General features: G+C 53.1%; 1 protein-coding gene across 8 annotated transcripts; it reads left to right on the top strand.

The window, feature by feature from the left end:
- Positions 1-1,198: 1,198 nt before the first annotated feature.
- On the top strand, positions 1,199-18,967 carry METTL22 (methyltransferase 22, Kin17 lysine). 8 transcript variants are annotated; one of them, XM_024759596.1, is made up of 12 exons: positions 1,229-1,278; positions 1,845-1,986; positions 4,329-4,495; positions 6,060-6,416; positions 10,452-10,492; positions 10,581-10,725; positions 13,543-13,614; positions 14,970-15,023; positions 16,002-16,082; positions 16,262-16,364; positions 17,449-17,617; positions 18,857-18,967. In XM_024759596.1, the coding sequence occupies exons 3-12, from the start codon at positions 4,342-4,344 to the stop codon at positions 18,920-18,922; spliced, it is 1,242 nt and encodes a 413-aa protein (XP_024615364.1). In that variant the 5' UTR covers positions 1,229-1,278; positions 1,845-1,986; positions 4,329-4,341; the 3' UTR covers positions 18,923-18,967. The 8 variants fall into 8 exon arrangements, with proteins under 8 accessions (XP_024615361.1, XP_024615366.1, XP_024615367.1 ...); XM_024759593.1 differs by lacking the exon at positions 1,845-1,986 and having other exon boundaries at positions 1,199-1,278; XM_024759598.1 differs by lacking the exons at positions 1,845-1,986; positions 18,857-18,967 and adding an exon at positions 17,014-17,200 and having other exon boundaries at positions 1,199-1,278; positions 17,449-17,585.
- Positions 18,968-27,180: the final 8,213 nt, after the last annotated feature.

Raw genomic sequence — 27,180 nt, forward strand, 5'->3', positions numbered from 1 at the left:
AGAGGTGGCTTTTTTTTGGCCAGGGCCTGGGGATTGCAGGATCTTCGTTCCCTGACCAGGGATCGAACCTGGGCCCCCAGCAGTGGAAGCACAGAGTCCAAACCACTAGACCACCAGGGAATTCCCCGAGAAGCGGTTATTTTAAATAGGATGGTCTGGGAAGATCTCACTGAGAAGAGGATGATGCCTTAGCACAGGCCAGAAGGAGGTGAGGGAATGGAACAAGGCAGGTGTGTGTCCTGGAGAGAAGCCTCCCGGGTGAATAGGAGGGAGCAGAGTCGGGTATGAGATGGGGAGGGGATGACTGTGAGAATACTGACTTCCTTCTGTCCAAGGTGGGGGCCTCCAAGGGTTTGAACAGAGGAGGGACGTAATCTGACTTTTGTTTTTAAAGGATGGCTCTGCCTGCTTTATTCTCACAAGCTTTTAGACAAAAAACCCAGAGGTGTCTACACCACCTTCCTCGGTGCCCTCCTAGCACCCAGACGTCCCCTGGGAACAACCCAACCAAGACTAGAACGGGGTCCCAAGATGCCCAGCCGACTCCCCCGTACTATCCTGGGGAGTTCAAGAAACAATGTTTCCTTTAAAAACATTTATGTTGCCTGCTCACTCTATTAACCACCCCCTCATGTTTTATCCATGAAACTGATGTTGACTCTCCGTATGTGCATGTAAATGTGTGCACATTTTACATCTGTGGTCCTATGTGCTTGGAAGCTTACTTGAAGTGCAACAGTTGCATCAGATTTCATTTCCTGTTAGACGCTAATTAACCTGAGGTTCTTCATTCGCCTGGTGTTGGAGACTTGACGAGTGGATGAATGAATGAAACGAGTACCAGCTATTATATTAATAAGTACTAAGAGCAGGGATAACGATAATTAGTATATAGCTAGTATGCTGGTTAACAGCACAGGCTCTAGAGCCCTATTACCCGGGTTCGAATCCAAGCCTTGCCACTCAGCTGGGTGACCTGGGGCGACCTAACGGCCCCCCTCTCGCAGACCCGTCCCACCCAGGCCGGCCACCCCATTAAACCAGGGCAGGTGAGAGCAGACCTGTGCAGGTGCGAAACTCACCTCCTCAGGGCTGCACCAGTCTGCCAGCGAGGCTGGCACGCATGCGCGATTCGGCAGGTAGGCGTGGTCACGGGCGACGAGGAGGGACACGCGCGCAGGGGGTGGGGCTGCGCCTGCGCAGGCTGCCTACAATGGCGGCAGCTTGCGCTCCGTGGTGAGCGTTTCGGTTGGGACTTCAGGCAGCGGCCGGCGGTGGGTAAGCCCGTGGGAGAAGGCGGCGGCACGCGGAAGGGTGCAGGGAGCCTCCTGGCACCGAGCCTGGCCTTGAAGTGCGGGCTCCCACGGGCCTGAAGCCTAAGTCCCCACTCAGTCTCAGTTTCCCCGTCTAAGCCAGGGTGTTGGGAGGAGTCCATGCCTTCCTCTGGGTTTCCGTTCGGGGTCCACGCAGCCCCCTTGGTTTTGGATTAGGAAGGGAGGGTGATGCCCGAGCTGTGACTGCAGTTTGAGAGGGCAATGCTTAGCTCGCCAGCTGGAGTTAAGGGAGCGGCAAGACAGAGAGAACGAAGAGCCCCGAGGGTCGAGGACCCTGGAGCCCCTAACTACGGCTCCGCGCCGCGGCCAGGGCCAAGTCTTTGCCCCACAGACCCGGGCGTCAGTGTCAGAATCCCTCCTACTTCCTGATTGTTGATGACCTTGTGACACCTGGCAGAGAGAAAGCCTGGGAGGCGGGGAGGCATTTCAACTCCCAGATCCCAGCAAACTGCTTTTAGTGGGCACTCCTGACAGGGTTAGGATGACAGCGTCTGCGTCTGGCCCCTACAGCCTTAGAGGAGCCAAGGTCACTTGTCAGCTGCCCAAAGGAGGAAGCAGAGGTCCCATCTGCAGTCGGGGTGTCCTTTCCCTCCTCCCCAGTGAGAAGAGGGGACTGAAGCCCATCCAGCCCCAGCATTCCCAGACAGAGACTGTGAGTCAGCTATTCCTAAATAGAGAAGCTATTGCCTTATTACATCTTCCAGCACATCAGTTAATAATTATTCTTATCAACACTATAATAATATTTTCTATTGTCATTTATTGAGCACTTAACTATGTCCTGAACCCTGAAAATGATCATTGTCTCATTTAATCCTCACACAGACGCTGAGACAGGTACAAAGTGCTTCTGCATTCCCAGAGATCTGGTTCTAGGAAAAGCCCCTTAAAGGGAATCCACTTAACCTAGTACTCCATTGTAGAGTGCGTTTCCTGGGAGACCTGGGCAGGTTGGATTTTAAATTTGAAATTTCAACTAGAAATTAAGAATACGGGTTTGGCTTTTCTCTGTATTTAAGAAAATTTGGTATGCGATTGCAATATTTTCCCCCAGGATCTCTTTCAGTCCCGGGAGAGCCAGATCTGTCTTTAAAACGATTGGTCATGGGAGGTCTAAGATGTATTTATACTGGATACTCTTCCTGGATCCATCCTGATTTTTCCAGTCCACATTGGTTGAGGACTTTTGCCTGAGGGTCGAGCATTTCTTCTCCATTGCTTTCATTGACACCATGAAATCCTGCATCCGTTTGCCAGATTCACAGGCTCACTTCACGAGCCACTTGCTTTGTGCTGGCTTATAGTGTTAGATAGGAAAGCCAGCCAGCAAGGGGCGACTCTTTTATAAAAATGTTTGTGTTGGTACAACTTTTGCTTCCCCGTGGAAAGTACTTAAATGTAGGCACTCCAGTTATGTGGACTCAGATTGTGGACAGCCTGGGTTATGACGATCCCATTTTCCAGTTAAAGAAATGGAGGCCCGAGAGGTCTCATGACGTGCGTGGAGCACACACGTAGTGCACACACACACCCAAGCAGGGACGGTTCCTGTAGGAGGTCAGGGATTGTGGGCAGGTTTGGGTCAGGCATCTGAAACCAAGGATTTATTAACAATTGCTGCGGACCAAGGGCTCTGCTCAGCACTTAACACCCTTCCCCCACATATCTCCCCCCATCCCCCCACCTACTGCCAACCCTGCAAGGTGAGAATGTAGCTGAAGAAACGGGTCCAGAGAGGTGGAGTAATTTTCTCAAGGTCATGTAGCAAGGAGGTAGGAGACTGGGTTTATACCTGCTCTGCCCAGCATCACAGCTCAAGGCTCTGTCTGCATGCGGCTGCTGCTGTTTAATGCCTTTTGATGAGGTGGAGCATTTGGATGGACGAAAAGCCTTCCTGGTTTTGACCACCTTACCTCCAGCCTGGTTTTCCAAATTAGTTATTGCTGTGTCGCCCTCATAATTTTTCCACATCTGTATATCACCTGTACAGTGATTCCCTTAGTTGCTTTTCCTTTAAATCCACTCACTTTTTTTCATTTAAAAAGAAGGTTTAAAAACAAATGATAGGGCTTCCCTGGTGGCGCAGTGGTTGAGAGTCCGCCTGCCGATGCAGGGGACACGGGTTCGTGCCCCGGTCTGGGAGGATCCCACATGCCGCGGAGCGGCTGGGCCTGTGAGCCATGGCCGCTGAGCCTGCGCGCCCGGAGCCTGTGCTCCGCGGCGGGAGGGGCCGCAACAGTGAGAGGCCCGCGTACCGCAAAAAAAAAAAAAAAAAAACAAATGATATATGGGCAGCTGGGGCTAACTTCTAGAAGAAAAAGGTTATAGGGAAAACAACTTATAGATGCAAAGCATACATTGTGATTGAATACTGGTTGAAAAACTAGCTGCAAAGGACGTTTGGGTGTCAAATGGAGAAAATTGATTATGAACTGGGTTTTAAATGGTATAAGGGAATCGTTCATTGTTTTAGGTCTGCTAATGGTCTTATGGTTATGTAGGAGCATGTTCTTTGGAGACAGATGCTGAAGAATTATTTAGGGGTTAAATGATGTGACGTCTAGAAGGTGCTCAGTTCAGGGGAGAAAAAACCTAGATAGATGGATTGATTTATCATGTGAAAAAGCATTAATGATCATTGAATCTAAGCAGTGGGTCTATGGCTGTTTATTATGCTATGCCCTCAACTTGCTATTTGAAAATTTTCATAATAAAAAAGTTGGAAAAAATAAAAAAGGAAAGGAAAACTTTATCAGTATAAATGGACATGTAGATCTCTTGCCATAAATAAACGATTGCTATGAAAATAACACAGTGCAAAACAAAATAACCGTTCTAGCTGCATTCTGTTCCCTTGCCAAGGCTCTGAGACGTTCTCCTTCAAGAAGAATTAAGAGAGGATTGAAAAGGGAGCTCTCTGCCACCTGGCTGGGGTCGTTTACACTGTTCCCCCTCTGGGACCTGCTGTCCTGAGGACTTGCTCTCGCCTCTTAGGTGCTGCTGTCCCATGGTTGATGGGGAGCCCAGGCCATGGTTGCCATCTCCCTCCCCGGCCATGGACGAGATCACCTTCAAAAGCGACACCGTGCTGTCAGACGTCCACCTCCACACCCCAAACCAGAGACACCTCATGGTGCGGCTGAGTGGCGTGGGGCAGCCCGGTAAGGTCCCTGCACCCCAGGGAGCCCATTGTGTTTCCTGCTTTCTCCCAGAAAAGATTGGGAAGACTGGATTGTTTAGCTTATCCTCACACCACTTCTTAAGTGCCCTTGTTTCACTGAGCAAACCCCTGTGCTTTCCCGAGCACCTGCTCTGTGCCAGACCTGGACGCGATGCTGGGAACGCAGAGGGAATGAGTCAAGCTCTGCCTGGGGGAGCCCACGGGCCAGTGGGGGAATCGGGGCCCGGGGACTCCCCCAGCCCACTGCCCCTACCCCCGGCTGACTCCTCCCACCGGGGCTCCCTGGTTTTTCTCCTGCACACACTCCCTCACTCCTCTCCCCAGCATCCCAGGGGGTCCTTTGAAAAATGCAAATCATACCACTGCCCTGATTTAGACCCTCCAGTGGCTTCCCTTGCTCTTAGAAGGAAACCAGAGCCCTCACTTTGGCCTGTGAGGCCCAGCCCCTGCCCGTGTGTCCACACTTCTCTCTCCCGCCCTCGCTGCTCAGTGGCCACTTTCTGCCCCTTTCCGCCCCTCACATACTGCATGTACCTTCCTCTCTGAGCACCTTTGCTCTTGCTTTTCGCTCTGCCTAGAACGTTCTTCCCTCCCTGGCCGCCCTCCCCAGCTCCGATCACTGCTGTATTTGCTTGTTCTAGTGCAGTTCATAACTCCCCTTTCCCTCATGTCCCAGTTTGGATTCCTGGATTCAGGAAACTGAGGCTCAGAACAGATAAGCGAGTTGCCCCAGGGTCAGCCAGTTGGGGGATGTGGAGGACTCTGGCCCAGGACACCCCCTGCCTCCAGCCCAACTCTCCCGGCACCCATACTCTTACCAAAGCCTGTCCCAGTGACTTTCTGGCCACCAGGTGGTGAGGGACACAGTATCCTTGTCCTCACTTCCAACCTTAAGGCTGAACAGTGCAGTGAGGAGGGCAGAAGCGCAGGGGTTGAGTAGACCGGGTTTGAATCCTGCCTCAGCCACGCCCACAGCTGTGTGACCTTGGTCAGCTCACGTAACCTCTGAGCCTCAGCCTCCACATCTGTAAAACAGAGTGACACTGGGACTTCCCTGGTGGTCTGGTGGTTAAGACACCGCACTTCCACTACAGGGGGTGTGGGTCCCATCCCTGGTCGGGAGCCAAAATCCTATAAGCCGTGTGGCGCAGCCAAAAAATTTTTAAATAAAAAATAAAATAGAGTGACACTGCCACTTTCATAGCTGCTGTAAGGAGTAAATGCGGTCTTGTGAGCCGAGCACCTGCAGTGCAGGTGCTCATCGGCGGGGCTGCTCTGGAGGCTGCAGCGTCACAGCCGGATCAGACAGACCTTTGCTGCTGGTTTTATGATATTTCCACCTGGCCTTTCTTTTCTTTTTTCTTTTCCATTATGGTTTATTTACCGGATATTGAATATAGTTCCCTGTGCTATACAGTAGGTCCTTGTCCTTTTTTTTTTTCACCTGGCCTTTAAAACTCTTCCCAGGTGGAAATTGAGGAAGGGAAATAGAAAAGGAGACAGTTTAGAAATATTCTGCTTTTGTGTTTTGTCTTGCCTTTCAGTCTTCCTGTCCCAGTTCAAGCTTCTGTGGAACCAAGCCTCTCAGACAGACTCGGGGGCTGAGGGTGGCAATCACAGAGCCCATCACGCAGAGGTGACTTCTCCCGCCAGAAGCAGCTGCAGCAGTGAGGGAGTCTCCCTCCAGGCTGGGGCCGACGCCACCAGCCAGGAGGGGGTGGCAGCTCAGCTGGACGAGGATGGGGATTTGGACGTTGTGAGAAGACCACGGGCTGCCTCTCCCTCCAAGCCCTCAGGGCCTCCGAGAGACAAGGTACATCCCATGATTCTAATGCAGGAGGAAGATGACGTCCTGGGAGACGAAGCACAAGAGAGTGGCCCCTACGATGTCATCAAAATAGGTAATAAAGGGCTGCTCACCTGCCGCCAGGCGGCGCCACAGCGTCGGTCAGGGCACAAGGCTGCTGAGCACGGGCCCATCCAGGCATCTCAGGGCAGGACAGGTTAGCTGAACCGGCGTCCAGACACTGGGAGCCAGTAGTGCCGCTGGCAGCAGGGGAGCTTGCCAAAGTGCTGTCGGCTCACCCTCCTGCTCCAGACTCTTCAGTGGCTCCCCATTGCCCTCGGGACACAGTCCACAGGCTCAGCATAGCCCCGGGGCCCCTGTGTGAGGTGGCTCCGCCCTCCTCTCCATCCTCAACTCACACCAGCCTCACCCGCTCAGCCTCTGTGCGCTTTCTCCCTGCGCACCTCTGCTTCTGCCTCCTCCTCAGAGGGCTCGCTCCCTAACACATTCCTGATTGTACAAGTCCCAGCTTGGCCATCCCCTGCTCCGGAAGCTTCAGTGCTGCTGCCTCCTGCATCAGTACTCTGATCCTACGTAGCATGCCAGGGTGTGGGTCGGGGTTGTTTGTGGAAGATTTGGCCCACAGGAGCCCGCAGCAGGGAGCCATGGCAGATTCTGGAGCTGGAGCAGGGCAGAGGGGGAGGGAGGGGGAGGGAGATCCAGAGTTAACCTGGAGGAGTGTGTGGGCCCATCAGATGGGCTGGGAGCTAGAAGCTGGGGGTGTGGGGGGTGGAGGAGGCAGGGATGCAGTGGCAGGAGAGGTGGGGCGGAAGGAGGTTTCAGCAGGCACTCAGGCAGGGCCCAGAGCATCCATGGCCGGGCATAGGGGCAGGCAGAGGGCTTTGGTGACTCGGGGATTTTGATGTCTGGAAATGCCAGGAGTTGAGAGCAGCCAGGTCAGGAAGGAAGCCAGAGACGACGAGGCACCTATAGTGCTTTGATGTTCACCTTCATCACCTCACATAGTCTTCTCAGCCTCTCTGAGGGGTGCTACAAATGAGGAAGTGACGAGCCCAAGGCCATGCCGTTTGGGGGCAGGGAGGAAGGTTCTGAGTCCGTGTGATCCATCTCCACAGCCAGGACTCTGGCCATCCCCAGCACTGCTGTGATGTGAGTCTGTTCACTGAGATGCAGGGTCCTGGATGGTGCCTGAGGTCCCAGGTAAAGGCCTCCCCCAGCACTGGCCTGGGTTGCGCATATGGGGTCCACTGGGCGCTCTCAGAAACCCAGACAGAACAGCAGCTCTGATAGCCGTGCGGTCATCTGTTCAGCAGACGGTTACCGAGGGCCTGCTGGGTACCAGGCAGGCTGGTTCTAGACCACCCTGGTGGGAGCTCTACCCTGTTTTCTGTGGATTACCTCTGGTCCTCATGGCCTTTCCAGGGATGAGTATTCCCATTTCACAGAGGAGGGAACTGAGGCTCAAAGAGGTTGAGGAACTTGCCCAAGATCACACAGCTAGTCAGTGGCAGAGCCTTGACTCACACTCAGGTCCATCTGACACCACAGCCCATGTTTCTTACCCATGTCACGTGATCAGAACATTGGAAAGTGTTATTCGTGGGGGTCGATGACTGCTCCTTTCCCTCAGCCGTCACTTAACTGGCCTCCCTGAGGAGGGGGGCAGCAGACTTCACAGCGAGCTGTTTGGCCTCCAGGGCGCATGTTTAATGTTCCGGGAATTTCCCATCCTGCAAGCTGAGAACAAAGTCCCACAGGGCAGGGTAGGGTCAGTGTGCCGCCAGCTCTGCCTCACTGTGAAGCCCCATCTCACAGCGCCTGGAAGTTCGCCCTCCTTTTCGGCTCAGTCGCTCGGTCCCTACCTGCCCTGAGGGAGGAGAATAGAAAGGTCATTGAATACCTGAGCTTAAGCAGTAACTCCTAACTATTCCATCCGCAGCTGTACACTCACATCTGTAAAATGTGGCACAGGGGAAGGGGTCCTGGTCTCAGGATCCTGTAGAGCTCTTCCACCCCTCACAAGCCAGGGGACCCCGGACAAGTATCCTGCCCACCCAGAGCCTCAAGTTTTTGGACCTATGAAAGGGGATTGGGAAAGCTGCCCTCCCTGGGTTTGGGTGGTGATTTCATAAATACTGCCCCGTAAGTGCTCCTGCAGGGCCTGGTGCAGAGCAGGTGCTAAGCAGGTATCCCTCCCCTGGCCACCCTGTTCCTCCCATTCGTAAGCCCAGCCTTTTTTTAAGGTTATAGACCCATTTGAGAAACTGATTAAAATAAAATTCTCTTAGGGGGAGGAGAATGTGTTTTCCAGACTACTTCCAGGGATTGTCAAAAATCTAAAGTTTATCCACGAACCTGCTAGGAATCCACAGACCCAAGGTTCAAAGTAAATTATGATCATTTCCCCCATTTTATAGATAAACTGGGATGCAAAGAGAACTCAGAGGAGGCAGGGCTAGAACTTGGGCTGTCGGATCCTGAGTCACGTGCTTTTTCCATTGGCCTGTGACTTGGGCAAGTACGTTAACCTCTCAGAGTTCAGTTTTCTTGTCAGTAAAATGGGTATAATCTCTGGTTGTGAGGAACTGAGAGAGATGGCACATGTAGAGTTCTTAACACAGTGCTTGGTGCATAGTAGGTGCTCAAAAAACGTGAGCTGCCGTCAGCTTTCATTCCAGGGGACTGATCTGAGTGTGGAGGAGGGAGACGGGTTGAGGAGGAGAGTCTGGGTTCCTGCAGGTCTAGAGACGGTCCTGGTAGGGGCAGGGTACGGCTCAGATACTAAGACTGTCTGTCTAAGCCCATTTGCCAACCCTGGAGTTTCTCGTGTGTTCCTCAGGCTGGGCTTTTATGTTCTTAAGACGCCACTGGAATTGTTTCAATATAAGGTGTGACTTTCCTCTGGGGCAGGAGCTCTCTGCCCTTGACCCTGGTTAGGGAGGCCATTGAGCCCATGAATGAGGGGGTGTTATTTCTGTATCTTGTAAAGGAGCAAACTGTGGCTCTGGTGCTGAGAAGTTCGGTGACTCACGCCACCGGCCAGACTGCGTGACTGAGCCTGGCTCACACACAGGTCTTTCTGAGCTCAGTCCATGTTCTCACTCAAGGGAAGCTGAGCACCCCTTAAATGCAGCTGGAGGCAAAACTTAAGTCCACGGGCCCCCTCGGAGAAAAGACCAGGCATAGACGACCGAGGTCCCCGTGGGAGGGCACCCCTGGCTCAGCCAGGCAAACTGGAAGGAGACAAAGAAAGATGGGAGGAGGGGAGACGCGCGCCCCAGCCGGGGGCCAGTGGGCCGGGGGCAGTATGCCGTGGGGCTGCAGAGACTGGGGAAGAGGGATGGGCAGGATGGGGGGAGCTGACACTGAGGGTCCGGAGCAGGGCTGGAAAGCGAGGAGGCCTCTTCTCTCACATGCACACTCACACAGACACAGACACACCCCTTCAGCCTTGCTGTCCCCTCCCCCCGCCACTCCCGCTCCCTGCTCCCGGTTTGAGGTGAGCCTGGGGTTTGATGTGAACTAGTCTGCCATGCGTGTGTGGTGTTTTGATGGCCGGCACCATCTTGCTTAAAGATACGAGAACCGGTTCTTATTTAGCAGGAAAAACGTTTGCCATCATTCCCTTTTCTCCTTGATCTCATAGTTCTGTTCTCCACCTCCCCGCAACAACCAGCACCAGATTTTGTCCTAATGTATTTTGTGCTTGAGAATACTCCCTAACATACTTATTTTTCATCCAGAAAGGATATAATCTGAAACTTACTTTGTTAACTCCTAGTGTGGTTCTGAGCGTAAGAAAATATTTTGGAGTGAGTTGTGATCATTATTCCCATACAGTTGATCAAAAGAACATAAATATATTATGACCGTAACATGCGGTTACTGAACATAAAAAAGTGGAGTGTGGGGTATGTGTGTTTGATTAAGTTGGGCCAAGTCCTCCTGTGACCCGAGCCTCTGGGCTGCGGGCAGAGAGACGCAGGGATCTGAATGAGAGCGACGCTCACACGCCCCCTCCTGACTGTAGCCTGGCCTGTGTTTCTGCTGCCTCCCCCACACCCCGTCTGTCTCTGTCCATCCCCGTTTTCACGGTGGCCCTTTCTCTCTCGGTTTCCGTCCCGTCCAGAGCACACCATGGCCACCCCCCTGGAGGATGTTGGCAAGCAGGTGGGTAGGTCCCGTCCGCTTCCCACGGCCCTGAAGGGTCTCTCGGGAGCCGCAGGCCACCTTTGTTCCTGGTCCCTCTCCCCTCCAGGTGTGGCGGGGCGCCCTGTTCCTGGCGGACTACATCCTGTCCCAGCGGGACCTCTTCCAGGGTCGCACGGTGCTGGAGCTCGGGGCGGGCACCGGGCTGGCCAGCATCCTCGCGGCCACCATGGCGCAGACTGTCTACTGTACAGGTAACGCCCCACCTTCTCAGGCTGAGGGGGAGTAGGCTCTTCACAGAGCGTGTGCTGACTAGATAAAAAGTGAGGCAGGAAACTGGACACTGGACCTTGGCTGTTCTCGCCTTTGCCCTCCTCTTTCGCTGGTTTTCTCCACCCTTCGTTGTTTTCTCAGCAGTGTGAGGATGACCCAGCAGGACCGGCGGGTGCAGGACCAGTGGTTCTGCTGGTACCTCTGTTCACACCCCCTCAAAAGAATAAACATCTCAGAAAACCGTGAGGAATATGCCTCTCATATGGCTTAAAAACAAGCTTTTTTTTTTTCTGATTATGGAAATCTTGCCTACTCTCTGTGGAAAATTTGTAGAACAGCAAATAACGTTTCCTCATGATTTTACATTTCCCATATAAATTCAACAATATGCAGTTCATTGCATGCCCACTACATGCCAGACACAGTTCCAGATGCAGGAGACCCAGGAGTGAATGAAACAGATCAGGTCGCTGTACTCAGGGAGCTTTAGAATCTATTTCTTAACGTTCGTATATATATTTTTTACAAGTTTTTTCCTTTTCCTTTGTGTGTACCTATTCCCAAACAATAGCTAAAGTCAAACTGTATATATTCAGTGCTGTATCCTGCCAAAAATGTCAAAAAAGGGAAAAAGCATTTTCCACTGTCATTGAAAATTACTTATAAATGACTTTCAATGACCAGGTAATGTTTTGTCCCTTTTTTTTTTTAACCATTCTTATATTACTCGACATTTTGGCTGTTTTCATACGTTGTGTTGTGTTTTGCTTGCATTTGTCTATTGCACTGCAACAAACACCTTTGTGCGTCATTGTCTGATAGTCCTTAAACTAGATTCCTCGGAGTGGGTGGGACCTTTCTTAAGCGTTTGATACTTATGGTCAAATGATTGCTTTTTAAATTTTTTATTTTGAAATAATATTAGGTTCACATAGAAGTTGCCAAACTAGTATAGAAAGTGCCCTGTACCCTTCACCCAGCTCCCCCAGTGGTAACATCTTCTGTACCGTAGTTTGGGGATCACACCAGCAAATTGACACAGAGCAGTACTGTCAGCTACACTCCAGATTTGCCGACGTGCTTTTTTAGGGAGAGTATACCAGTTTACAAGAAAGTACAATAGTATCTTATCAGGTAATTAGTGTCATTATGTTTTAAATCTTCGATATCTGCTAGGCAGGAAGTGGTGCTGCTGACATGCTTTGCGTTTTGTCGATTCCTAGTTGACGTTTTCGTGGCGCACGTCTTTTGCTTCTGAGCTAGGAAAGGGGAAGCTAGGGGTGGCCTGGGAGTCGGGCGTACTTTTCAGATACCCTGCATAAGCCACCCTGTTTACTCCTCCTTGACAATTCAGTATAAATCGCCAGTGAACTTCTCAAGAGTCAAGCCGTAAAGCAACAGTGCCTAGCGCCTGACAACAGCATCTAATCAAGTTATCTTACCCCTGAGAGAGATTTACTGGAGAGGAGGAGAGCTTGCATCCTGTCAGCACATTCCAGTTAGTAGAGCCTTTTCATGAGCATCGGTGCCTTTAACCTCACAGTGACCCTGGGCAGTGGCCGGGGAGCCTGTCACCATCCCCTCCATCCAAGTGGGCAGGGTAAGGCTGAGGTCAGGGGGCTGGGCGAAGGTCACATACATGGCTGCTGGCTCACAGCACGGTGCCTCTCATCACGTGGGGGGCTCAGGCTGTTTTCTGTGGAGCAAGGTTCTGTGGGCTCCCTCGGGGGCTGGCCAAGGGGTGGAGCGGGGGGCAGCCCCAGGGCTCTGTGTCTCCCACCGCCGCTCAGCCATCGCTGCTCCTCTCGTATGTGCTTGGTGTGTTAGAATCCCGCACAAGATCTGTTTTGACAAAAAGTACCATAAAGGCTTAAAAACTGCTGACCCAGTCCTGTGTTGTCAGGCACATACATCAGTATTCTCTTTACCCAGTGGCCCAGGAGAAGGGACAGGTGCGGCCCTTCGGTGAGCAGAGCCACACACACACACACACACACATCCCCGGCTCTGCATGGTCCCTGAGGTGGAAACGATGGTCCAGTCCCGGGAGGTCTGCAGTGGGCGGGCGAATGCCATTCACAAGACCCCCCGTGCCCTCCACATGCACGCTCTCCTAACGGGAAGTTAATTTTGGCAAAGCACTTCCCCCACTGCCGTCAAGGATACACTGTGCTACAACTCAGGTCTGCTCAAGTGACAGGAACCCCCGTCTCATCAGAGCAGCAGGTGGCTTGGGAGACGTGATGGCGGGATGGTGAGTCAGGCGCCAGGGTGCCTGCCTCCAGCCTGCCCGAATGTGCTCTGTCTCCACCGATCACAGCCAAATGCCCTCCTGGCTCCGGTCAGTTTTCTGGGGTGTCAAAGAGCGAGGCTTGTTGGAGTCAGAGACACCTGGGTTCAAATCCCAGCCCTGGCTCTGCCCAGCCACGTGACTGCCGGAGTCGCTTTGCCTGTGACGGGACCGTGACACCAGCTCAGGGTCATTAGAAATATGGAGGGTGGATTCGGGAAGTGTGCGCATGTGTCATACGCTCGAAGGATGCTGGGAGTTCTCACCCTTCCCTGGAATGCAGAGTTTGTCCCCACCAGACAGTCTTCTCTGTTTTAAGGCAGAGATCGTTAGAAAGAGCCTTAAGGTGAACATATTTCATTTTAGTATAAAACACACAGGAGAAACTTTTGTTTCAATTTTGCACGTTTCTGCAGCCGTGCTATTGGTACCAGCTCTCTCCAGGCAGAAACACAAAGATAAAAGTGTCACGACCGGCACCTTATGACTTGCCCTTCTGTCTTTCCAGATGTCGGTGCAGATCTCTTGGCCATGTGCCAGCGAAACATTGCCCTTAACAGCCACCTGACTGCCGCTGGAGGTGAGGCCCAGCAGGTCCCCGCCCGGGGGGGAGGTTTCCCTGTTTCGCAGGTAGACAGACACCCAGAACCACGACACTGGGAGGCGGGGTTCTCCCTGCGTCCCTGGACACCCCGGTAGTGGAGGGACGGACGTCTCGGCTTTGTGTCACTTCAGATGCTTGACGGCTCTGTCCTCGCCTCATCTTTTCCCACGCCCACAGCCACGTCCTACCTCAGCTCTCTCCTCCCTGCAGGTCGCAGGGCCCTACCTGGTCTCCCCAGCTCCTGTCTGAGCTGCCCAAGCATCCAGAGTGACCTTTCTAAGATGCAGCCTGACCCCTTCACTCCCCACTGAGCATCTTCTGGGGGTGAAGTCCAAGCTCTTCCTCTGGCTCCAGACCTCCTGGTCTGGCCCTGGCCGGCTTTTCCTGTCTCCTGTCCTGGCAGCCCCGCTGTCCAGCCCTGCATCCAGCGAGCCACGGGCTCACTTCACATGCTCTTCCCTCTGCCCAGAGCGCCCCCGCCCTGTCGGCCTGACCATCAGATTCCTGCCCCACTGCAGGAGTGAACTGCCATGATGGAGGAGCTGCCCCGCCAGGCCTCCTGCTCCAAGCGCGATCTGGGGCGCTCTTCTGGACTCCGACCGGGTCATCTGGCCCCCCAGGCTTCAGAGCCTTCAGAGGTTTCTCATTGCTCTCGGAGTACAGACCCAACTCCTTGGCTTCTCCGGACCCCGTGGGGCCTGCCTGGCCCTTGCCTGTCGGCAGCCCCTTCCCCACAGCGGCTCCCTCCGCTCTAGCCATCCTGGCCTTGCTGGAGGTTCCATCCGCTTGGGGCCTTTGCTCTGCTCTCTCCTCCTGCCTGTTTCCTCTCCCTCTTCCTCCTGTCTGTTCCTAATGCTCAGACGTCCAGGCAAGATCACAGTCCCCTTACAGACTCTCCTTACACCTTGAACCATGGTATTTTGACATTTGTTTGTGGGACGAGTTGATTGGCATCTGCCGCCCCACTAGAGCACATGCTCCGTGAGGTCAGGGCCCTGTCTGATCCCCTGTGTCGTGTTTATTGAATGCCCAGGGCACAGCAGGCTGTCAGCAGGCCTGGAAGGAAGAAGTGGTGTGAAGTGCCTTCTCCTCAAAGCCTTCCCTGACACCCATCGACACGAGAGCCCTGTCCTCCCGTGCACCTGGCACGTCCTTTTCATATCAGTGTCTGCTCCCTGCTGGTCTCCTAGGACAGGGACGTACCTCATGAATCTCTGCTCCCTGGGCCGACACCGGGCCTGTTGCTCAGCACTCAAAAAATGTGGGATGGATGGATCTTGGTGTGTAGTGGGAAGTTTTTTCTTCTTTCCTAACTTGTGTTCATTTTGCAGGCGGTGTGATTAAGGTCAAGGAACTGGACTGGCTGAAAGACGATCTCTGCACAGGTGCGTGGCCTCCTCTGTCGTGTCCCAGTTGATTCATTGGTTCCTTGTGCTGCGCCAGGCCATCAGCCCTGTGGCCTTGACCGCCCAGCAGAGTCCTAGCTCCGTTGGCTGCTGAGTGACAGCTGCCATTCTTGGTGCTGCATGTCAGGCACCCTGCACTCATTCTGTCATTCAGACTCAGAGTATCACTGTCCAGTCGGTCCTGTAGTCCCCAGTTCCGGGGAAGACTGATGCTCAGAGAGGTTCAGTGCCTGCCCAGGGTCACAGGTACCTAGCAGGTCAGGGTGTGAACCCAAGTCTGGGACTCCAGGGCCTAGACCGTTTGCCTGCCAGGAAGCAGCTTCCCGCTTAGCACCCGTCCTCTGCCTGCAGCAGGGAGTTGGCCCCAGGGGTTCAGGGGCTGCTGGGTGGGGAACATTTCTAAATTTCTTATGCAGACTGTTTCAGACCTACACCTTTGCTCTTTCTTTGTACAAGAACTTTTCTTTTCCCTGTCAGATGTCAGGTGAGGAAAATCATTGCTTGTTGAGGGCCTGTCACCTAGCAAGCACCTAGCACACTTGAGGTCCTTTGGTCTCCCCGACAGTCCTGTGAGGGAAGCATTGTTATGCCCATTCTAGTGCAAACACTGCAGCCCAGAGAGGTGAAGCACCTTTCTTGGGGTCACATAGCAAGTCCATGGGGGCAGGAATGCCATGGACGGAGGTGTAGATCGTTTTCTGCACAGGCTACTGGCCGAGTCAGCAGGTCAGACCCCCGTGGATAAGGTAGCCGCCCCGGCAGAAATGGCACCTCCTGCCCTGAAGTTTTCCACGTGGGTGGCGGAGGCGCTGGGATTCGGGGCTGCCTGGTGGCGCCCACTGCACCGAGCTTACCCGACCCCATTTCTTTTCCTGAAGCTTCTTTCAGTCTGTCTCGGTGAGAGCTGGTGGCCCGCAGAGAAAGGGCTGAGCCCAAGGTGTCCTTCCCCTTTCACAGATCCCGAGGTCCCCTTCAGCTGGTCGGAGGAGGACATCTCCGACCTGTACGGCCACACCACCATCCTGCTCGCGGCCGAAGGTGAGGGCGCCTCCGCGGCACAGCCGGTGTCACCGCTCGTCGTCACGGGCCGGCTCCCACCACGGCTCCGTGCCACTTTCATTCTGAGCGCTGTGGCTGTTATGTTTATCAAAGATTCCGTCCATGGGGCCCGCTGAGGACTCATTTCCTCTGATATTTGCCTGTTTTCTTCCCCGCAGTGTTTTACGACGATGACCTAACTGATGCCCTGTTTAAAACACTGTCCCGACTGGCTCACAGGTTGAAGAACGCCTCCACCGCCATCCTCTCTGTGGAAAAGAGGTGAGCTCCTCGCGGGGCCAGACTCTCACCTTCCAGATGCGTCCTCACTGGTGTCGTCCTCATCACTTGCTTATCCAGCACCTGCTGCGGCTGGGCCTGCTGGTCCTTTACACACGTGGCCTCGTTTAATCTGCTCGCCAACCCCGCGTGCAGGCACTGCCATCCCCATCGCACAGCCGACAGGAGGAGGGCTGAGGCGTCAGGGACCCGTCCAGGCTGTAGCTGGGCAGTGAGTGCGTCAAAGCCCAGACACATGTCCACTCTGCACCCCGGGCCTTTGCCCTCGCCCTGACACAGAGCCCCTCCGGGGCGTTTCTGCCCGGATGTCCTGAAACGTTAGGGCTCTTGTTGATGGAGTGACCGTGTTGTGATAGACTCGGTGCTGGGCCCCCTGCACACATTTTCCTCTAATTCTTGTGATAACCCACAGCTTTTCTGAAGGCAATTTAGAGTATGTAGCAAAAGCCATAAAACCAAACACACTGATTTTTTTTATTGGAGTATAATTGCTTTACAACGTTGCATTAGTTTCTGCTGTACAGCAAAGTGAATCAGCTATGTGTATACATATATCCCCTCCCTCCCACCCCCCCATCCCAGCCATCTAGGTCATCACAGAGCACTGAGCTGAGCTCCCTGTGCTATACAGCAGGCTCCCACTAGCTACCTATTTTACACGTGCGAACACACTGATTGACCCAGCAGTTCAGCATCTGGAACTGGCCCTGAGGAAGCGATCCCAGCCGTGCACAGAGCCGTCCAGATGGACACATCTGTTGCAGCGTTGTTGACACTGATGACCTCCAGGACCCCCTTCAGGGTCCACGTGACCAGTGGTAACGTGTGGACCCGATCACTCGGGTGGAATCTTGGGCACATGCCTTTCCCTCTCTGAGCCCCAGTCCCCACCTGAGCGGAGGCCGTAGCCGGCCCTACCTCCCAGGCTCTCCTGCAGATGCCGGAAGGCCGCGCACTGGCGCCCAGCACGCAGGAGGCGCTCAGTTAAAATCCAGCGCCGTGACGGGAGGGAGCCACAGAGCCTCTGGTGGTGACAGGCGGTGTGTGTGTCGCGGCTTGTGCGCAGGCTGAACTTCACGCTGCGGCACCTGGAGGTCACGTGCGAGGCCTACGACCACTTCCGCTCATGCCTGCGGCGACTGGAGGGGCTGACCGGTGGGCGCCTGCGCTTCGCAGTGGAGCCAGTGGACGCTTCCTTCCCGCAGCTCTTGGTCTACGAGCGCATCCAGCAGCTGGTAGGTGTGCCCGCCCGCCCGAGGGCAGCTTGCTCTGGCGTGAGGCTGTCGGCTGGAGGAGGTCTTGAGCCAGCCTCCAGGTCCAGCCCGGCCCACGCTCTCCCCGCTGACCCTGACGCTGGGCTCTCTCCAGGTCCAAGAGGACCTGCCTGGCCAACGGTCACTTGGCCTTAGAGCACTTCCTCTTGCCGCGGGCAGTGCAGACTCCGGGGGAAGCGGGGGCGGAGGGGGGGCATTGCGTGTGGATTGCTCTTGACTGGGCTGAAGCTCTTGATGCAGGAGCCCCAGTGACGACGGCCACGTCTTCACTGTGAAAGTGTGTGGCCTCGTGGCCTAGGCGGGCTTGCCTGATGGCCGATGGCCCGTCTGACGGGGCAAGTGGGGTCCCATCACATAGGCCTCTGAGCAATAACCCCAATGACATGCTCTAGGTGCCGGCTGTCTCAGCGAGAGACAAGGTGAGTCCCGGCCAGGAAAGGGCGGGGCTGGGGTTAATCACTTCCTATTACAGTTTTAAAACCAGCACTAGGGGGAAATCTGGAAAGTCAGAAGACCCTTTAAAATCCCTTAAACTTTGTAGGAGCTGGATTCGTATAAGTCTCAAGGTCTTTCGTTCTCTTGGCCTCTTGTCTGCAGCCGCCCTTTGTCTGGGTCTTTGGAGACCCGGCCTGGCTCTTAGGAGGAGGGGCCTGCTCAGCTCGCCCTCCGGTCCCTTCCGCCAGCAAGCACGGCATTGCGTTCGTTCGTGTGTGCGGTTCCATGTGCGAGGAGGGCCTTCCCTTCATCGCTCCGCGGCCTCTGAGCTTCCCAGGCCCCTCCTAGTGAGGGTGCCAGGCTCCCACTAAGAACTTGGCGTGTTTTGTACCTTCTCCACCTGCCAGCATTAAGAGGAGCATCCCACAGCCAAGAAATCAGCTCCTCACAAAATCCAGCAGCTGTGCTGCACGGCTCCCAGAATGGAGAAGGTGTGCGACTTGTGGCCATTCTGGTCCCTTTGGCAGTGTGGCAGCCTCCTGCCTCTCAGATCAGTGCCAGGACTCAGCATCCAGCTCCGCCTCCACGGAACAGCCCAGAGCAATAAAAGCACCAGGAGAGGCTCCCTGCTCTCGCAGCAGCTTTCATGCTGCCCGTTTTTCGCGTCTTGTTTGGGGCTTCTCTTTTGCTGATTACGTCCCTTTATGAAATCGTGAAGTCTCATTTGCACATCTTGGAATCTCCCCCTCTCTCTGTTTGCTGCAGGAGCTCTGGAAGGTCTTTGTGGAACCAGTAACAGAACCCATCGTGTCTGCAGACACAGCTTCTTGACTGTTCTTGTGATGTTTCTAATAAAATTGAAAGCTCACAAAGTAACGTGCTTGAGATTTTATTGTTTAAAAAATACGGCAGGTGGGCCTTGTGTGACCCAATGCGGTTTTCTGCTTCCCAGCAGCAGCCAGAGAACGTTACTGCCCTAGGCTGGGAGTCCATTTGGTTGCATGTGGTTTTTGTGCTGCGGGCTTGGAGTAGGTGTTGCAGGGTGTTTGAGAGCTGCTTGGTCAAGCTGGGCGGTGTTCTCAGCTTGGTTCCGCTGGAGCTGATGACCTTACCCAGGTGCTTCCCTTGGGGCAGGGGCCCCAGGCTGCACCCATAGTTTTTTATGTTCTCTTCTTCTAACTGCTTACAAATGAGTTTAATACCATCTTCACAGTTGCCGTAGTAGCACCCCGCAAAATGGGGCACAGAAGCCTCCTTGCCTTCCACGCTTGCGTGTGCCCTGTCCCTGTCCCTCTGCTGGGGGCCCCTTCAGAGGAGGAGGCAGGAGCTCCCAGACTGGACGCCTCTGGTGGTGGCCCTTGTTTTATGTTTTAACCCTTTGTAACCAAAGTCGGGTGTGCGTAGAACAAACATAAAAGCCACTCCTTTGGGTCCTGCAGCTGCCTAGGGCCGGGGTCCGCGCAGCCACCCGCCTCGAGGGCATTTCCCTTCCTCAGCCTGGCCTTGTTCCCCCTGTCCCCTCAGTCTCTCCACCATGCGCCACCTGTGCCCGTGTTTGTCTGTCTGTCTGGTTTTTGATCTTTTTGTCTGTGCCTCTGCTGTGTCTCACCCCCTCCTTCTTGCTCTCCTCCTTTACCTTCTCTTTATGCCCCGTCCACCACCTCTCCCTCCTTCTCCTTCTTTCCAGTTAGGGTCCCTCCCACCCTCCCGGAGGCTCCATTTCCCCGCCTCGCTGCTCCTGCCCGCTTTCCACCAGGGCCCGGCATGCCCCTTCCCCGGCTGCCCCTGCAGCTGCAGCTCAGCTGCTCCTGCCCACGTCGCTTCTCCCCAGGCACAGGTCCGATTGCCAGGCCCGTCGTACCCCCCACCCCTGGTCACTGGCTTATCCCGACACTGTGGGCTAGGCCTTTGCAGGTCTCAGTTCATTTCATTTTCCCAACAACTCTAGAAGTCAGCAGCCTGGTTAGACCCACTGAACAGCTGAGAAGACTAAGGCTCCAAAAGGGAAAAATCTCCATGAGGTCAGGGACCCTGTTTGTCTCATATACCAATGTATTCCTGGCACGTGATCCTGGCCCAAAGTAGGTACTCGGCACATATTGTCAGTTTTTCTTTTTCTTTTTTTTTTTTTTTTTTTTGCGGTACGCGGGCCTCTCACTGTTGTGGCCTCTCCCGTTGCGGAGCACAGACTCCGGACGCGCAGGCTCAGCGGCCATGGCTCACGGGCCCAGCCGCTCCGCGGCGTGTGGGATCTTCCCAGACCGGGGCACGAACCCGTGTCCCCTGCATCGGCAGGCGGACTCTCCACCACTGCGCCACCGGGGGAGCCCTCGGCACATATTGTTGAATGAATCGTTAGTAGGAATTACTGCTTAGGATAGTGGTTTTCAGTTGTGGGCAGTTTTGCTTCCAGAGGCATTTGGCAAAGTTTGGAAACATTTTGGGTGGTCAGCGCTCTAGGAGACGGGTGCCACTGGCCAAGGAAGCTGCTAAACATTCCTGTCCTGCACGGGAGCCCCCCAACAAAGAATGGTCCAACCCAAAATGTCAGTGGTGCCAAGGTGGAGAAACCGTGACCTGGAAGAAGAGAATTAGCTACTTTAGGAAAGAAAAGTGGGCCTCAGCCGTACCTGCCATGAAAGCAGTGCAGGAGAATGAGTCCCAGCCCTTCCCTCTGGGAGTGGAAGTCTACAAACATCATCTCTAAATCTTACAAAGACCCCGAGAGGAGGAAGTATCCCCATTTTAAATGTGAGAAATCTGGGACTTCCCTAGTGGTGCAACGGTTAAGACTCCATGCTTCCATTGCAGGGGGCACGGGTTCGATCCCTGGTCAGGGAACTAAATATCCTGCATGCCACGTGGTGTGGCCAAAATAGATAGATAGATAGATAAATAAATAAATGTGAGAAATCTGAAGTTCAGAGAGGTTAAACAATTTGCGCACGATCACACAGCTGCCGAGTGGCAGAGTCAGGCTCCCAGCCCAGGCCTGTGCTCTTCCCACATCCCCACAGTGCGGTGCCTGGACCGGCAGCACCGGCGGCAGTGGCATCACCTGGGAGCTTGTTAAACATGTAGCAGCAACACAAGCCCAGACCGGAGTCAGATCTGCATTCTGACAAGACCCCTGGTGATTTGTGAACACAGCGGTTTGAGATGCATAGCGTTAGAGCTACTCCCACTTTCCAAGGTTCCTACACACAAAAAAATCCCTGATAGACTCGCCATAATCAGGCATAATCCCTGATAGACTCGCCGTAATCGTGCAGATCACGATGGGATTTATTAATAACAAGTCTTCGAAATAGAACCCCACCCCCCGAGACAGAGCCGCAGCTGGTGATGTATCAGCATTACCGGTGACATTTTCCTAGTGCTCCTGGGGGCAGGCCTATAAATGTAATTGACACCAGGCAATAGAGTTTGTCACGCCTTTCACCTGGCACGTTAGGGCAAGTGCTTTTATGTCCAAACCACTTGGCCTGAAAGCTTCCTCTAAGTGGAGCCTGGAATTAATCTTGATTCACTATAATTCAAGGCATCATCAGATTTTCACTTCTCAGAGTGGAAATGCACCCTTATCGCCGTGTTTTAAGGCTTTGCTTGAGCTTCTTGTAAGCACTTGTTTGGCAGTGCTATTTCAGAATCATCAAACCATCAAGGTGTTCTGCTAGAGAATTAACCCAGGCCATTGGACTTAAATTTTTTTTTTTACATATTCTAACACTTTTAGAGGATATATGGCCCCGGGAGGGGACTTGACTTGGTGGTTCAAGCCTACACGGGAAAGATTTGGTAAAACCAACAAATAGTAACGCTGTGGGCCCAGCACTTCTCAGATTCTATGCACGTGAATCACCCAGGGTTTTTTGTTTTGTTTTGTTTCGTTTTTAAATTTATTTTTGACTGCGTTGGGTCTTCGTTGCTGTGTGCGGGCTTTCTCTAGTTGCGGCGAGCGGGGGGCTACTCTTCGTGGCGGTGCACGGGCTTCTCATCGCGGTGGCTTCTGTTGTCGCAGAGCACGGACTCTAGGCGCGCAGGCTGCAGTAGCTGTGGCTCGCGGGCTCTAGAGCGCAGGCTTAGTAGTTGTGGTGCACGGGCTTGGTTGCTCCACGGCATGTGGGATCTTCCCGGACCAGGGCTCGAACCCGTGTCCCCTGCATTGACAGGCAGATTCTTAACCACTGCGCCACCAGGGAAGCCCCTTACCCAGGGTTTTGATGGACGCAGATGCTGACTCAGTCCCGGGTGGGGCTCGGTGCTGCAATTTACCAGGCTCCCAGATGATGCTGGTGCAGGGACCACATTGTGGAGAGCAAGACTGTAATGTGTCATCCCTGGTTAAGAGCACAAACTTTGGGGTTGGGCAGACCTGGGTTCAATCCTGGCTCTGCCACAGACCAGCCAGGTGACCTTGGACAAACGACCTAGTCTCTCGGAGCCTCAGCTTCCCCATCTGTGAAATGGTAAGTCTCCCCTCTTCATGGAGTTATTGTGAAGATGATACGAGATAATCTGAGTAAGATGCACCGGGGAAATTTTTAGTAGATTGCAGGTATTGTCCTAATGTAGAGTTGTTTGGTTTGGGAGCATCTTCAGTTTGTACACCGTGGCCTGGGTGATTTATAAGGTCTGGTTGTCTGTCATCATCACCTGCTAGAGGAATCACTGAGAGCCATCTCTACCTCTCTGTGTACATAAAACGGATCCTGGGAATTCCCAGGCAGTCCAGTGGTTAAGACTCGGTGCTTTCACTGCTGTGGCCCGGGTTCAATCGCTGGTCCGGGAACTAAGATCTCACAAGCCACAGTGTGCAGCTGGAAAAGAAAAAAAAAAAAAAAAACAGATCCTGTGTGTTACCTATCCTGCCACAATAGCTGGGCCGAGAGCAAATTTGAAAAGTCATACTGAACAGGCCTGCCTTAAATTCCAGGCTCCGTGTTACACACAAAGGTCACTTTGGAGGACCTGAGTGGCCCTCAGAGGAATAGGCAAGTCACCTTCAGCACCACTGGTGGGGGAGACCACTGCCTGGGGAAACGATCTCAGGGTCCAGGTATCTCATACAGGGTGGAGCTGGAAGTGGGATGTCGTGTCTGCCCCATCCGAGGTGAAAACTAGTGCATGGGGCTGACCCTAAGTTGGCAGGCAGATCCTGGCCCTCCGTGACTCTGATGTAAAGCATCCTGGTAGGAGCCTGAGCTTGCTGTGTCTCTGCATCAAGGTGACCCGTAGGCCTCTGGGCTCTGGGCTGTAGCAGCCGTACTGGGTACCTGGGCGCTGGTCCTCCTGATGGGATGACGACACTGTGCGTGCTATGTTCCCTGCCCTGCAGTCTTCTAGAAAGCTACGCAAGTGTGGTATTAGATCTCGGGAATGTGACTGCAAGGTCAAACCCACCTCGGCCAGCACATGGGCCGAGGTGCTGAGTAGGTGGTCACACTGCAGACAGTGGAAGAAGGCAGGGGTTCACTCCTGGTCCCAATTGGAACCCAGGACACCTCCCAGACTGTGCCGTTCCCCACCCGGGGTGGCAGCCCCGTGCCCCAAAGCAGGTGGCAGCCAGGACTTGGTGACCCAACACTGCTGAGTGGTTTTTCTCCACAACACTGGGGCAGCTAGCTGGTGGTTCTGAAATCCATGAACTATTCAGTGATGTTACAGTCTCTCTACCAACAGACTGAGAAATCAACCTGATGGTTTTGTGCATTTTAACCCTCTGTTAAAACCACAGGGAATTCCCTGGCGGTCCAGTGGGTAAGACTCCATGCTTTCAATGCAGAGGCCTGAGTTCAATCCCTGGTCAGGGAACTAGATCCCGCACGCATGCTGCAACTAAAAGATCCCTCATGCTGTAACTTAAGACCCAGCACAGCCAAAATAAATAAATAAATAAATAAATAAATAAATATTTTAAAAATAAAACCACAAAGGGGCAGGGTCAGCCCCGCAGACCAAAAAAAAAAAACCTGTGGGCTTGGGTGCTGGAAGATGCCCTGGATGCTTGGGGGCAGCCCTGACCTCTGTCCCCACATAGACACTCTTCTCGTCAGAACAATCTGGCATCCAGTGAATGTGAGTTCTGTGCTGATAGGAAAAAAATCGATGGGATGATTGGAAAGAGCATAAGAATCAGAGGAAGAAACAGTACCACCATTGGTGATTAAACCCGTGGGAAATAAAGCTAAATGCAGTGCAGGGGACAAATAAATGAGTAGAAACACCAATCTCTATTGATTGATAGATGCCTGGTCAAAATGGGTCTTGAATTGGTTTTCCGTGGGGAACACTAGGTGATTTTAAGCAGCAGAGTTGTAATGATTAAAATCTAACTTTAGGGACTCCCCTGGCAGTCCAGTGGTTGGGACTTCGCCTTCCAATGCGGGGGGTGTGGGTTCTATCCCTGGTCGGGGAGCTGGGATCCCACATGCCTTGTGGCCAAAAACCAAAAACATGGAACGGAAGCAGTATTGTAACAAATTTAATAAGGACTTTAAAAATGGTCCACATAAAAAAAAAAAAAAAAAATCTTAAAAAAAAAAATCTAACTTTATTCTTAAGCTGCCGTATGTAGTAAAACCTTAATTAACTAGAACTCAATTCATTAAACCTGCTTGCCCATCACTTCCAAGGCTCAAGCCACTGGGAGAGTTAAGCATAGGAGGGAACTTGAAGAAGGATCACAGCACATCAACACCCTCCCCTAAGCACCTGGGCAGTGAGGAACCACCTAGAAAGATGATGACCTCAGGGGAGGAGAAAGCCTTGCTTCAAAACCAGGCCTGAGTACGATGCTGCTGTGGGAGCCCTGGAGTATCAAGGTAGTAAAAGCCAACCGTTCTGAACACTTTGGAGGTGTTAGCTCAGTAAATCCCCCGGCATGCACATGAGGCAGGTAGTATCAACCCCACTTTATGGCTGGGTAAACTAAGGCATGGGGGCAGGCCAGGTAACCCTCCCAAGGTCACATAGGTGGTAAGCGATGGAGTCAGAAATTGAACCCAGGCAGTCTGGACCTAGAGTCTGAACACACCCACGGGCCATCCACCCCTCCAAGTAATCTGCCCACCACGGCACTGCTTATAAATGGCAACTCTAAGGTATGTGTTTCTACATGGAAAGTTACACACTGCACCACGGGCTTGGGTTAATCCTGGGGCGTGGGATTGAGGAAGGAGTTGATAAGAGACTTTGCCTTTTGTACTGCGCACACCTACACCTGACCTTTGAACAACACAGGTATGAACTGCCTGGGTCCACTTATTCTCGGATATTTTTCTATAGTAAATACTACAGAACCTCACAGTCCACGGTTGGTTGAATCCGTGGATGCGGCAGGACCGCGGATACCGAGTGCTGACTAGAAATTAATTATACTTGGATTAATTCCCACATTGTTCAAGGGTCAACTGTACTTTGTTTTTACAACCAGCGTGGGGTATTTTTGTGTTTTTCTTTTTTACTGCAAATAAAGATAAAAGATAAGCTCACAAACGTGCGCCCACGCGCGCGCACACACACACACACACACACACACACACACACACACCCTCAAATGCTACCTCCACCAAGAGACCCATTTGAATGCAAATGGGTCAAACCATGCTTTTGGAATGTGGCTCAGTAGCCAATCTCGGAAAATAAAATCAATTTTGACCCAAAGGCTCTAGAAAGACTTAGAGAAACAGTTACCCGTGTGGAGGCCAAATCATGCCTCAGGTGGCTCTGGGGCTGCAAGACCCTGTGCTCCGTCCTCCTCCAGCTGAGACCCAGATGACAATGACACAGAAGGAGAGGACTCGGGGCCATTTAATAAAGCTCCACGTTGTCCAGTTTTCCTGTTTGGGAATTTGGCATATCCAAGCCCAGGAGAGCATGGCCACCGTCTGCACTAAAGGCTGGAGTCGCGCCATAGATTTTATCCACATTTCTAGCCCATTACTTTTTCAAGGAGAGCCCTCACAGACATGGCAGCCAGCTGAAGGTGGGCATAAATCCAGCCACCACAGGGGGAGTGACTCAGACCTCTGAGCCTCTGCCCAGTGGCTGGAGAACACTAATATAAGCGAGGCAGGCCCTCTGTAGAGAGCACAGAGGTTGTATTAGTTACCTATTCACTGCATAACAAAATACCCCCAAAACTTAGAGGCTTAAAACACAAACATTTATCCTCCTACAGTTTCTACGGTCAGGAATCTGGGTTTGGCTTAACTGGGTGCCTCTGTCCCAAGCTCTCTCACAAAGGGTTCAGTGTCTTTGCTCTTTAGGACATTAACCAAATTTATGTCTAAAATGGCAACTTCATCTCACCATTTTCCCAACTTACTCTGAAAATCTCTGGTTTTCATATCCTCTTTTGAACCAGCTCATCCTGCTTAGTCCCTCTTTAGTGAATTAAACAAGGTTCTGCAGCGTGCTCGCTATCAATTTGAAGAGAATTACCTTTTAATGCTTTGAGAATTATAACGTCCACGGGGTTGACAAGCGCTACGAAGAAAATTAAAGCCATCTAGTAGAGCGTTAACGATGGGGGAGGTGATGGGGCGGATCCTGAAGACAGAGGAGCCGGCAGTGCAGAGAAAGGAACGGAGGAATGAATGAATGAATGAACTGCAAGGGAACCAGAGCTCTTCGTCCTCCTTGCTCTGCCCCAACCGGAGGTGAAGACGGGGGCTGGAGCTACTTCTTAGAGCCTGCAGGTCCTTTTCTCCTCCCACCTCACCTCCAGGCTGGCTCCCCGGAGGACTCTCGCCGCGAGGTGGCGCCCCAGCCTCATGAATCGACAGCGGGAACTGCAGCGAGGAATCTAGGGCATAGTCATCTGTCCCCTTGGCCACTGGCAGCCGCTCCCAAGTGGACCCTGGAAGTCACGAGGGACTCTTTACCCAACCTGCGCTACATTATCCGATGGCACATTAGTTCTGAGAGCGGCCAGGGCCTAGTTAGCCCCACACCCTAATTCAGATCAAACCCACGTTTATTAAGCACTTACTACTGCTCTCATTTATCAGTGCATCAACCCTGAACCCATTTTAGAGGTGGGTAAGCTGAGGCTCAAAGAGCACACGTAGGCTGTCCGAGGTCCC

Source organism: Neophocaena asiaeorientalis, unplaced genomic scaffold (assembly GCF_003031525.2).
Source record: "Neophocaena asiaeorientalis asiaeorientalis breed wild unplaced genomic scaffold, Neophocaena_asiaeorientalis_V1.1 scaffold254, whole genome shotgun sequence".
NCBI classification, from domain to species: domain Eukaryota; kingdom Metazoa; phylum Chordata; class Mammalia; order Artiodactyla; family Phocoenidae; genus Neophocaena; species Neophocaena asiaeorientalis.

What these genes read in the sequence shown, in the direction of transcription:
- METTL22 (XM_024759593.1), top strand. Translation starts at nt 4,342, where the DNA reads ATGGTTGATGGGGAGCCCAGGCCATGGTTGCCATCTCCCTCCCCGGCC. An exon ending in CTACGATGTCATCAAAATAG is followed by an intron (nt 6,417 to 10,451) that starts GTAATAAAGGGC and finishes CGTCCCGTCCAG; the next exon opens with AGCACACCATGGCCACCCCC. An exon ending in ACGAGCGCATCCAGCAGCTG is followed by an intron (nt 17,618 to 18,856) that starts GTAGGTGTGCCC and finishes TGTTTGCTGCAG; the next exon opens with GAGCTCTGGAAGGTCTTTGT.